We start from the raw sequence: 12,224 nt of genomic DNA, 5'->3' as shown, positions 1-12,224 counted from the left end.
GTGGACATTTATTTTATCAGAGTCAGTCTGACACAGATAGCAGGTGGCCAATTTACCTCTGTGCTTATGAGGTTTTAATGACCTCTGGGATTCCAAAGCCTGGACTGCTGCAGTACATCTTGTTTAGTAGAACTGTCAACAAATATTTTGCCCCAAGCAATCAAGTCTCAAATAAAACATGGAAAGCGCAAGGCGAAGAAAAGTTTTTTGTTCTAAACAAGACAAATATACCACTGCACAAGTCTATTGGTTACTATAGGACCAGAAAGCAAAGTAACTCAGGAGCATATTGGTATTAACATACAGTAAATAGTGATGGGCGAATTTGTCACGACATTTACGAATTTCCTGAAATGCAGACGCCGGCAACATTTAACGTGCATTAAAGTCAATGGGTGTCCGTTTAATTGACGCCGGCGTCAGAATTGTTGCCGGCTTCAACGTTTTTTGTGAATTTTTGCTGCAATTTCGTGAATTTATTTGCCGACGAATTCGCGCCTGCCGAATAAATTTCGCCCATCCCTAACAGTAGAGAGTACAGTCTCTGTACCTTTCCATACGCTTGTGTCTTTCAGAAAACAAACAGAAACATTTTTTGAGACACACCGATGTATTCATTAACTTTCCTGCATAACATAACCTGCTATGATCTATCACATAAAGGGTTACCATCTCGCCCCTTTAAAGGTGTTGTTAACCTTTAAATAAACTTTTAGTATGATGTAGAGAGTGATATTCTGAGACAATTTGCAACAGGTTATCATTTTTTATTATTTGGGGTTTTTGGGTTATTTTAGCTTTTAATTCAGCAGCTCTCTGGTTTGCAATTTTAGCAATCTGGTTGCTGTGGGTCCAAATTACCCTAGCAACCATGCATTGACTTGAATAAGAGGCCTGAATAGAAAGATGAGTAATAAAATGTAGCAATGACAATAAATGTGTAGCCTTACAGATCATTTGATTTTTAAATGGGGCCAGTGACCCCCATTTGAAAGCTGGAAGGAGTCAGAAGAAGAAGGCAAATAATTAAAAACACGATAGAAATTAAATAATGAAGACCAACTGAAAAGTTGCTAAGAATAAGTCATTCTGCAACATACTAAAAGCTAAGGGATGGTTCCCCTTTAAGTTAACCTATAGTATATTTACAAATGGTGGTTTCAGGGAATGCAGCCCTTTATATGCTGTATCCTTATATACTAGAGGTGGGCTCACTGTACTGTTATATGCTGGGGATATGTTAGACTGTACATTTATATTCTTGGGGGCACTGCCCTATGCTAGAGACCACTGTGGCATTTTTACTGTGGACCTATAGCTTACTACATGCTGCAGATCACTGTATCCAGAATGCTCAGGACCGGGGGCTTTGCGGATAACAGATCTTTCTGTAATTTGGATCTTCATGCCTTAATTCTACAAAAAAATCATGTAAATATTAAATTAGGGATGCACCGAATTCACTATTTTGGATTCGGCGAACCCCTGAATCCTTTGCAAAAGATTCGGCTGACCGAACCGAATCTGAATCCTAATTTGCATATGCAAATTAGGGGTGGGAAGGGAAAACATTTTTTACGTTCTTGTTTTGTGACAAAAAGTCACACGATTTCCCTCCCTGTGCCTAATTTGCATATGCAAATTAGGATTCAGATTTGGTTCGGCTGGGCAGAAGGATTCGGCCGAATCCGAATCCTGCTGAAAAAGGAAGAATCCTGGCTGAATCCTGAACTGAATCCTGGATTCGGTGCATTCCTATATTAAATAAACATATTTAAAGGAGAAGGAAAGTCATTTGGCACTTTGGGGTGCCAAATGTTAGGCACCCTCAAGTGAATGTATTTATTTACCTGAATCCCCAGGCTGATGCTCCTATCAGCAGAAAATTGCACTGGCCTGGGGTTATTCCAGCGAGCACCACGGAGCGATCCTCTTTCATCTTCCTCTTTCTTTGCGCGGCTGCGAATGCTCATTAGAGTGCAAAGCTGAACTTTAACTAAAAAGTCGGCTTTTTCATTCTACTGCGCATGCGTCTGCCCTGGGAACTTTAAAGAAAGAAGAAGCCAGAAGAGGATCGCTCTGTGGTGCTCGATGGAATAACCCCGGGCCGGTGCTCCTATCAGCAGAAAGCTGCACCGGCCCGGGGTTATTCCAGCGAGGAGCTTCAGATAAGTAAATACATTCACTAGGGGGTGCCTAACATTGTTCAAACATTTGGCTTTTGAACAATTGGGATGTATTGGGATAAAAAAATCATATACCATTAGGGTGCTGGCAGATGGGGAGATTAGTCACCCAGCGACAAATCTTCTCTACTTCCGGCAAGAATATGAATCGCTGGTGGGATGACATACGATTTCCACATTCGTTCGAAGTTGCCTCACGAGGAAGGGGCAGGAGAGTTTGAAGGGGGGAGGGGGACCTGTGGAGGAAGCCCTGGTGGGCCTCAGTGCCTCCAGTCTGATGGCATAATTATAAGTACAGTACACCTTAAATTAACTGTAAACAAATATCAGCCAGGTTTTTTTACCCAAGGGCGCCGTATTTATATGCTGCATAATAACACTGTTATAATGATGATAAGGAAAACGGAATTGACACAGCACTTTTTATTGACCAAACTACGATGGAAATTGGTAGAGTGCCTATTTGGTTTTTTTCAAGCAATTTTTTTTATGCTTGAACTGAGCATCTATGGGACTTACACTCCGCAGCACAGTCACTCATGCAAACAAGCACTGCTTTCACTATCACTTATTCATTAGTATACTCTGTTTAACGACTGAGCCCCTCCTTCCCACTTCTCCTTTGAAGTTTTAGTATGAAAACGGCCGGGCAGTTAGTTCAGTACATGCAAATATTTAAGCACTTCTCTGTTCTCTGTATAAGCGTATGATTAGATACACTGTCAACTTGGCTGCAAAATACTTGCTTTATTAATGCAATGAACTGCTTCATTATGTAGTGCGTGGTTAATATATATAATATATTGCTGGCAGCCAATACATATCTGAGAATCCTTATTATAATGTGCTTGTAGTCCGACTGCTGCCTCATAGGTAGAAATAAGATTGGTATCTCCCTAGTCAATACACCTGATATTTCGTTTGGTTTCTCTATAAGAGCACACTAATTGAATATACAGGTATGGGATCCATTATCCGGAAACCCATTATCCAGAAAGCTCAGAATTACGGAAAGGCCGCTTCCATAGACTCCATTATAATCAAATAATGCAATTTTTTAAAAATGATTTCCTTTTTCCTTGTAATAATAAAACAGTAGCTTGTACTTGATTCCAACTAAGATATAATTAATCCTTATTGGAAGCAAAACCAGCCTTTTGGGTTTATTTAATGTTTACATGATTTTCTAGTAAGACTTAAGGTATGAAGATCCAAATTATGGAAAGATCCGTTATCCGGAATACCCCAGGTCCTGAGCATTCTGGATAACAGATCCCATACCTGTAAAGCAAAATATATACTACACTGTAGATTGCGCATGGGTTGCTACTTCCAACACTGGATATAAGCTTAGTAATCTACATCTATGCAACCTCCCAGCATTTAGTTTGCTTCTTTTTTTTTTTACAAGGGATGCATACCCCAAAACAAAAATGTGCCTTGTCATACACAGAGTTTTAAACATTTCCCACTGCTGGTTCTCCCTTTGAAAAAAAAGGAAGCAGAAGCCAACATCTACCTTCCATTACTTATGAATTAATTTCACAGAGTTTTAAACATTACCCACTGCTGGTCCTCACTTTGAAAACAATGCAGCAGAAGCCAACAGAGGAGGAAACCTGTGACAAAGTCTTAGGGCTCTTACAGACGAGCGTTTTTACCTGCGCTCCCCTGCGTTCCGTTTTTTCTGCGTTCAGCCGCAGGGGAGCGCAGGGATAGACGCATTACATTTTTTCCAATGGGGCTGTACTCACTCGTGTAGGCACCGAATGCAGGTTGAGACGCAACATGCTGCATTTTTCCTGCGTTCGGCGCCTACACGCGCCTGTGTGAGTACAGCCCCATTGGAAAAAATGTAATGCGTCTATCCCTACGCTCCCCTGCGGCTGAACGCAGAAAAATGGAACGCAGGGGAGCGCAGGTAAAAACGCTCGTCTGTAAGAGCCCTTAAAGTCTGACTTCTGCTACATTGATTCAAGAGACAGAACCAGCTGTGCATAAGGGGACAGACAAACAGGCTGTTTTCACTTTCAGCAACATTTAAAAATAACTTTAAATCTTTAGTAAATGCGTATTGGAAAGTTTCTTTAATCGAGCGAAATTCTAGTGGTGGGTTTACATCCCTGAAATATTGATCTTAGCTTTTGTGTATGAATATATATGCGTGCCGTAAATCTGTTGGAGACTGTACAAACGTAGAAGTAAAGGCCACATACACTTTCTAACAACCAATTGCCGTTTCTAATGTCCTAATAACGTAATGAGACAATTCCTAGAAAGACTGACCCGATCAATAGACAATTATTGAGTTGCACACAAACTACTTTAAATGCCATTGGGGAAAAAAAGAGCTTATTGACTAATGATTTCACAGTGAGTGCGACCGAATTAAAGTTCTTTCTTTCTTGGAGGTCCTACAGTATATGGTAATTCCCGAGGGGGCCTTAATTATCATTATGTAGCACTGCAGCTGATTTGCTGTTGCTAATTTACCTGGTCAGTATACCTGAAGTACAGAAAGCTTTAATGAAACACTTTCTATGGGGGATTTTTACCATTTTGCTGGATTGTATTGTTTGTATATAATGTGTGTGTGTGTGTTGCTGTCAAATGTGCTTTTGTGACAGGGTTTCTATCTCTCTTTGTACTTTGACAGTGGGTTTCCTGAGACTTTTTTTTATTACAGTGTATTTCGGCATACAAGTGGCATCTATTTCTATATAGTAACATAGTAAGTTTGGTTGAAAAAAGACACACGTTCATCAAGTTCAACCTTTGATCTCAATTTCACCTGCCTAACTGCCAGTGGATCCAGATATATATGTAAATGAGTGAAATCAAACAAAAACATGGTGGCAGAACAATGACATTATTGAGGAGTACAACAATCTGATATGATGGTCAATAACTGCAGTAAATGTGCCTGGGTGCAGAAACGGCAGAATAATCTCAATATCTCCAGAAGAATCTGCACTCAAAGGACTTAAAAATAAAGAATATGTTTTATTTATGTTTTAAATATGTTTTTGTTTTATTTATGTAGTTCTAAAATAAAACGTATACTTTATATTTAAGTCCTGTGAGTGTGGATTCTTCTGGAGATATTGAGATTATTTTGCCGTTTCTGCACCCAGGCACATTTACTGCTGTTATTGACCATCATACCAGATTGTCAGACCAGATATTTATATATATATATATATATATATATATATATATATATATATATATATATCTAGCTAAGTCCTGTACTGGAGCACACATTCAAAAATAGCAGCTGCCTGGGTGCTGGTTAGAATCTATAGCATATAAATCAAACATAATAAACCGCACTACACAGGACTTGTGAATGCAAAAAAAGTGAAAATGTTTATTTCGACGTTTCGGTTCAGATACGAGAACCTTCCTCAGGTGGGGTACCAATATATATATATATCTACATATATACAGTATATGCGAGTATATTGCGAGTGCGGACGCCAAAGGCATTATATATATATATATATATATATATATCTATTTATCTATCTGTATCTCTCTCTCTCTCTCTCTCTCTCTCTCTCTCTCTCTCTCTCTCTATATATATATATACTGGAGTAACTATAGAGGAAGCAGACCTGGGGGCCCAGGGAAAAGGGGGGCCCAAGTCCCTGGTCTGTTTCCCCTATAGTATTAAAATTGGTATTAAAAATCACACTTGGGGTCTCAGAAGTTATTAAGAAAGCCTTTCCCAGCAATGTCTGTGTTTCTATGCACTAGGTGACGCTGAGACTAGGGGGGATCTAAGCAAGAGCCAAAGTTTTGTATTTGCCATAGGTGTCTCATGAGTATTATTATATAAAAACAGGGCTCAAAGACAGGTGAGCCAATGAGGAGGCTAAGGAGACTCAGAGGCAAGAGCCAGAATGTAAAATTCCCAAACTGTCCTATAATTAGCATAATTATATCAGGAACATAGACAATTACACCCAAAAAAACCCAAAAAAGGTAAATAAGGTTATTGCTTAATAGGCTGTCAGTGCAAACCTACTGCGTGTAAGAGTAGAACACCAGATTAACCAACATGCCATAATTATTATGAATTCCACTGGTCAGGGCGACTACTGGTCAATTTAACATACACTAAGAGTCACATGAAATTACAGTAAGTTGTGTGGGCTGTAGAACTGATTACAGAATTAGAAAAACACAGATATGTGTAATGATTCATTTAAACCCGTGGAAATATTGTATCTAGGGTATGTATCCATCGGGATTCGAGTTGCAGTAAAATAAGGTCTCGGTTACCACCCCTCCTGGGGGGAGGTACGTGGCCATATACCTAAATTGTGGCAGACTGTGTCTTTCAGATAAGAATATATATCTATATATATATTTAGATAAATACAGAAATAGACAGATACTGGTGAACACAGATAATTTCCTTTCTGTGTTTCCATACGGAGAAGTAGGGTCTTTGAGTAAAAGTGGGGCTGCACACGGCAGAAAGTCAAGGTTCCCCTATCTATGTTGGGCAAAAAAAATACATAAATCCAGAATTTTGGGGAGGATTTTGTGAGCCGCAAATCAACAACAGCTGGAGAAATGCATGTCAGACATTCCCAATGTATTTATTGACAGATTTTAAAAAGGGTTAGAAAAAACATCCCATGTGCTGTTATCCACATTGCTGTTATCCACATTGTTACCTATGGGGCCCCTGGGATGCTCGGGACCTACGCCCTACGACTACAGCAGGTATATGGATCCTGCAGCCCCTCCAGTTGTTATAAGACCAGCTTTTGGCTGGTCACAGTTCTGATGTCCCATGCAGACAATTGGCAGCTGACTAGTGAAAGAAAATAGTAGTATCTGGCAAGTTGTTTTTAGTTTCTTTTGCACTGACCAACTGCATAGCAGCAATTCAATGCCTATAGATTGTGTAGTTATTGCAAAGGGATTATTGGAAATTCTTCCAGAATGACTGTAATGCCCATTTGCCATGTAGGGTGGGTGTATTGCCCCCAGACTAAAGCCAGTGCCCAACATTAACAGAAGGTCCCTAGAAATGCTGTTCAGACTACAGGCAACAGGCAGGGGCAGAGGGAGTTGGAGTGAGGGTCGCCACCGTACCTGTAACGTGCAGATTCGCCTATGGAGAGCCAGACAGTGAGGATGAAGAGCAGCAGGCTGGTCCCAAGCAGAAGGAAGAGAGTTTTCTTCATGTTGCGGCCCCTCATCCCACTGAGAGGTGTGTGTGGCCCCTGGGGCAGAGCTTGGTCACTGTCCTGCTGGTGTGGGGCAGTCAGTGAAGGGCCAACCACCCCCACCCCCGGCTCCTTTCATCCAGCCACTTCCACTCCTTCTTCACAGGTTGGCACGAATCCCCCAGCACCTGTCTGCAAAGCATGAGAGCCTAGAGATATGAGCTTGCACACCCTCCGCCCTCCTGTCTCCAGCCCACCCAGTCTTCCTCCTCCTCCTCCTCCTCTGGGTTCAGCTGCCTCTCGTGTGCTCTTTCCTCATCACCTTAGTCAGACTCATGGCTCCCTCCCCCGGTTCCCGCACCTCTGGAACATTGAACATTTTCCCATTTTTCCATGGCATGGAGCTCACTGTTCCCTAAGCTGACGGTCCTTTCTGTATGGGCATCAGATACACGTATCCACTCAGTATTTAACCCCAGCCACCTCAAAGACTGAAAGGATGGCTGCTGCACAGTCCCTTGCTAAACCCTGGCAGCCCGGGGACAGCAGCCAGACATGGGCTCAGGGATGCTCTGATGGTTCCTAGTGTAGGTCTGCCTGCTGCTGCTCATGGCCAGCAACATTCTATCCCATAGAGGAGCTGCAGTAGTGGCAGCAGCTTCATCCCGACAGCAGCTTCATTCCAGCAGCAGCAGCAGCATCAGCCTGCCTTGATCAAAGTACAGCCCTCTAACACAGGCTTCCCTGCCCAGCGACACACACACACAATCTCTTCTTCTGCTCACTGAAACTTGCACCCCTGCCTACATCACTTCTTCATATTATATACTATACAGGTATGGGAGCTGTTAACCAGAATGCTCAGGACCTGGGACTTTCTGGATAACAGGTCTTTCTGCAATTTGGATCTTCATACATTAAGTCTACTAGAAAATCATGTAAACATTAAATAAACCCAATAGGCTGGTTCTGCTTAAAATAAGGATTCATTATATCTTAGTTGGGATCAAGTACAAGTTACTGTTTTATTATTACAGAGAAAAAGCAAATAATTTTTTTGAATTATTTGGATAAAATGGAGTCTATGGGAGACAGCCTTTCTGGATAACGGGTTTTGCGGATAACAGATCCCATACCGATAGATAGATAGATAGATAGATAGATAGATAGATAGATAGAAACAGATAAATAGATGATAGGTAGATTGAACAGATAAGTGGATGGATAGATAGATAAATAGATAGATAGATAGATAGATAGATAGATAGATAGATAGATAGATAGATAGATAGATAGATAGATAGAAACAGATAAATAGATGATAGGTAGATTGAACAGATAAGTGGATGGATAGATAGATAGATAGATAGATAGATAGATAGATAGATAGATAGATAGATAGATAGATTATATCACTGGGGAGTGGAATGCCACCCCTAAAATTTCTCCCACACCCAAGCACACTTTTATTTTTAACTTCTGAACTCATTTTTCACATACACATTGGTGGCAGGGGAGCTGATAATTAGGGACACAGGGTGCGAGGGAACAAGAAGCTCTGCAACTGCTCAGTGGCATTTAAGTGGATTGAAATGAGAGATGTTCAGGTCAGCTAAAGACATGTTGGGACGATGTAGCCATTACTAGTCTACAATTCCCAGCATGCTCCGTTTAACTACATGTCTTCTCACTCTGTAACCCCTAGAGGGTGTTTAGTTGGGCAAATATTGTTTTTGCCTGTTAACAATGCAGCCATCACTGCACTACCATTCCCAGCATGCTCAGTGGAACTAAAGATTTACCATATAATGCTGCTGTTTCCAATGTATATTCACTCTATAGAATGTAGAGGGTGCTTGCTTGGCCAAATATTATTTTGGCTTCTAGCTTAACTAGGTAGCCATTGCTGGACTATAATTCCCAGCATGCTTGGTCGAACTACAGTGTAAACATATAGTTACATAGTTAAATTGGGTTGAAAAAAAACAAAGTCCATCAAGTTCAACCCCTCCAAATGAAAACCCAGCATCCATACACACACCCCTCCCTATTAAATTCTATATACCCATATCTATACTAACTATAGAGCTTAGTATCAGAATAGCCTTTAATATTATGTCATCCAAGCCATTCTTAAAGGCATTAACTGAATCAGCCATATATATTGTTGTACTGTTGTATATATAAAAGTACTGATTCTAAACAGAATAATGAGTTATAGTTTTAGCATTCCGTACTACCGACAGTATTTTAGCCAGGTTGGTTTCTCTAGTTGTGTATTAGGTTATGTGATGTACTTTTTCCCCCACATTTTAGCATTTGAAGGAACAAATCTAACTCCCCCTACTGGCTGGATTCAAACCTTGGGCTGTATGATAACAAGGTGGAGCATTACCTTGTTAAGGGTCAGGCCACACTGGGCGTTTTGGGGAGATTTGGTCGCCTGGTGACTAATAGCCTTGTTTTTGCGGCGACCAATCTCCCCAATGGCCTTCCCTGACTCGGCGCAGGCTAAAATGAAAAAACGCCGGCGCTAATCACACGCGGCGATTCATTTTATGAAGTTGCCCTATGTTTCCTTGTGAGGCAACTTCGGGTGACTTCGGAAAATGAACTGCCGCGTGTGATTAAGCCGGCGCAGAGTCGGGGAAGGCATTAGGGGAGATTGGTTGCCGCAAAGACGAGGTGATTAGGACATGCAATGATTGTAAGCCTTTATTTGCTCTTCTGTTCACTCTCTCTTCCTCCTCCACCATTAGGTCCAGCAATCTAACAATTAAAGGGACAGTTCACATTACTTATCACTTACATATTCCAGTCTCTTATTGAAATCAATGCATGGTTGCTAGGGTAATTTGGACCCTAGTAACCAGATTGTTGAAATTGCAAACTAAAGAGCTGCTGAATAAAAAGCTAAATAACTCACAAACCACAAATAATAAAAAATTAAAACCAATTGCAAATTGTCTCAGACTATCACTCTCTATATCATACTAAAAGTTAACTCAAAGGTGAACAACCCTTTCAATGAGCAAAATAATCCTGCCCCTTGTAACAGATAACTTGCTTTCTCATTGAGCTTTTATATTATTTATAATACGTAAGTAACACTGCTAAAGCCTGAAAATATAAAGTCTTATACATATTTCTTAGGCTAACAAAGTGGTATGTATGGCAAAGTTATTTTGTAATATTTGTTATTACAGTCTAACAATCCTAATCTTGCTGAAAAAGGGAGAATCCTGGCCAATCCCGAACCGAATCCTGGATTCGGTGCATCCCTATTTAAAAGTGGTAGTGATGGGTGAATTTGTCCTGCTTGGCTTCACTACGAAATTCATGAATTTCCTGCAAATTTTGCAAAATGGGCAAAATATTTGCCAAACACGACTTTTGACGTCAGCGACGATTTTGATGCCGACGACAATTGATGCGCATTAAAGTCAATTGGTGTCCATTTAATTGTCGCTGGCATCAGTACTGTCGGTACTGCCAGTTCCGACGCCGGCGTAAAGAAAAATTTGACATTTCGCGGCCAATCCGCGAAACTCGGAAATTCACTGTGAATTTGTGCCTGGCGAATATATTTGCCCATCACTAGAAAGTGGTGCTTGTCTATTCCTCTGCCCTGGTGGCTGAGACTGTTGATACAATGTAAGACAAGGCAGCTGATTAACAGAAATGTCTTTGCTGGGGAACCAAGACTTTTGCAACATTGTTTAAAAAGTAGCAACCAGGAGTTAAACCAATGCTGCTTTCAATGGCAATTGTTTTTACAGATCACTTTAAAAACACTGACAATTTTTTAATTAATGTATATTGGAAAGTTGCTTAGTATTATGTTTTCTTTTATTAGGCAAATATACATTTTGGGGTTGACTTGCCCTTTAAACAGTTGTTTTTCTTACAACCATTAGTCAGACCATCCTTTACATTAATGGCGTCCAATCAGGGGCGATTTGCGGGCTGTTGCCGCCTGAGGCAGCAACCCTGATGCCGCCCCCCTCTCCCACGCCGCGCTTAAAAGTTTAGCATCGGAGCGGGTCAAAGCGGGCTGCATTGCTAGCGCAGCGAGCGTGTACCGTGCTTTCGGCACTAGGAGAGCCGAATTTCTGGTATAAAAAACAAAAATTCGGCTCTTAAAGTTACAGGAGGCGGCTTTTTGCCTCACTGCCGCCTGAGGCAGGAACCGCCCGGCGTCCAATGTAAAAAGAATATGCAATTACCAAGAGTATCTTGGTTCTGTGTGTTCTGCAAAGCCTGTATGTTTCGTTTTTAGTTTTTTATAAAAATATCATAAACTCTTTTTGAAAAAAAATCTCATTATCTGCAGAAGATCCAAAGCTGTCATGAACACAGCACTTTTATAATTCTATAGTAAGTTGTTTTATTAAAATCCAGCGCTGTCCAGGTCGTAATGAGCTATCTGGGTTTATAATGAATTTTATAGGTCTCTGAATCACTTGTTCCGTAGGCATCTGTAGGCTCCAGAAAACATACGCTCTGCTCAAGGGTTACCTTTAACAATGTACATGATCTAGAGAATATTCATAATGTTATAACTCAGCTCTAAATATAGTCATGTGATAATTCACGAAGATGATTCATTTCCAGTGTAATTGATGTTGCTGCATAAATGGTCATATTAATAGTGACCTGAGTCAATGCAGAGAAATGTATTTCAGCTCTCAAGTTTCCGGATGCGGATGAAAGAGTGGTGCCCACCAGGTTCTTGGTCCAGTGAGAGATTAAAGGGGAAAATTATTTATCTGCTAAAATGTATCCACCACTATTGTAGAATCAGCCATTTGTTTTCCAGTTATCTGTACAATAACCTATATAATTGCTAATT

At 40.7% G+C, this 12,224-nt stretch overlaps 1 protein-coding gene across 2 annotated transcripts in view; it reads right to left on the bottom strand.

Moving 5' to 3' along the window:
* The window catches only part of st8sia6.S (ST8 alpha-N-acetyl-neuraminide alpha-2,8-sialyltransferase 6 S homeolog), a 53,716-nt gene extending 45,650 nt beyond the window's left edge, over positions 1–8,066 (bottom strand). The window contains exon 1 of one of the 2 annotated variants that reach the window (XM_041567439.1): positions 7,299–8,066. In XM_041567439.1, the coding sequence (XP_041423373.1) occupies positions 7,299–7,405 (107 nt within the window). In that variant the 5' untranslated portion in view covers positions 7,406–8,066. The remainder of the gene's footprint in view (positions 1–7,298) is intronic. The other variant, XM_018269131.2, reaches the window with a different exon arrangement.
* Between the last annotated feature and the right edge of the window lie 4,158 nt (positions 8,067–12,224).

This window comes from Xenopus laevis, chromosome 6S (assembly GCF_017654675.1).
Source record: "Xenopus laevis strain J_2021 chromosome 6S, Xenopus_laevis_v10.1, whole genome shotgun sequence".
NCBI lineage: Eukaryota > Metazoa > Chordata > Amphibia > Anura > Pipidae > Xenopus > Xenopus laevis.
This window is presented reverse-complemented; position numbering and strand designations above follow the sequence as displayed.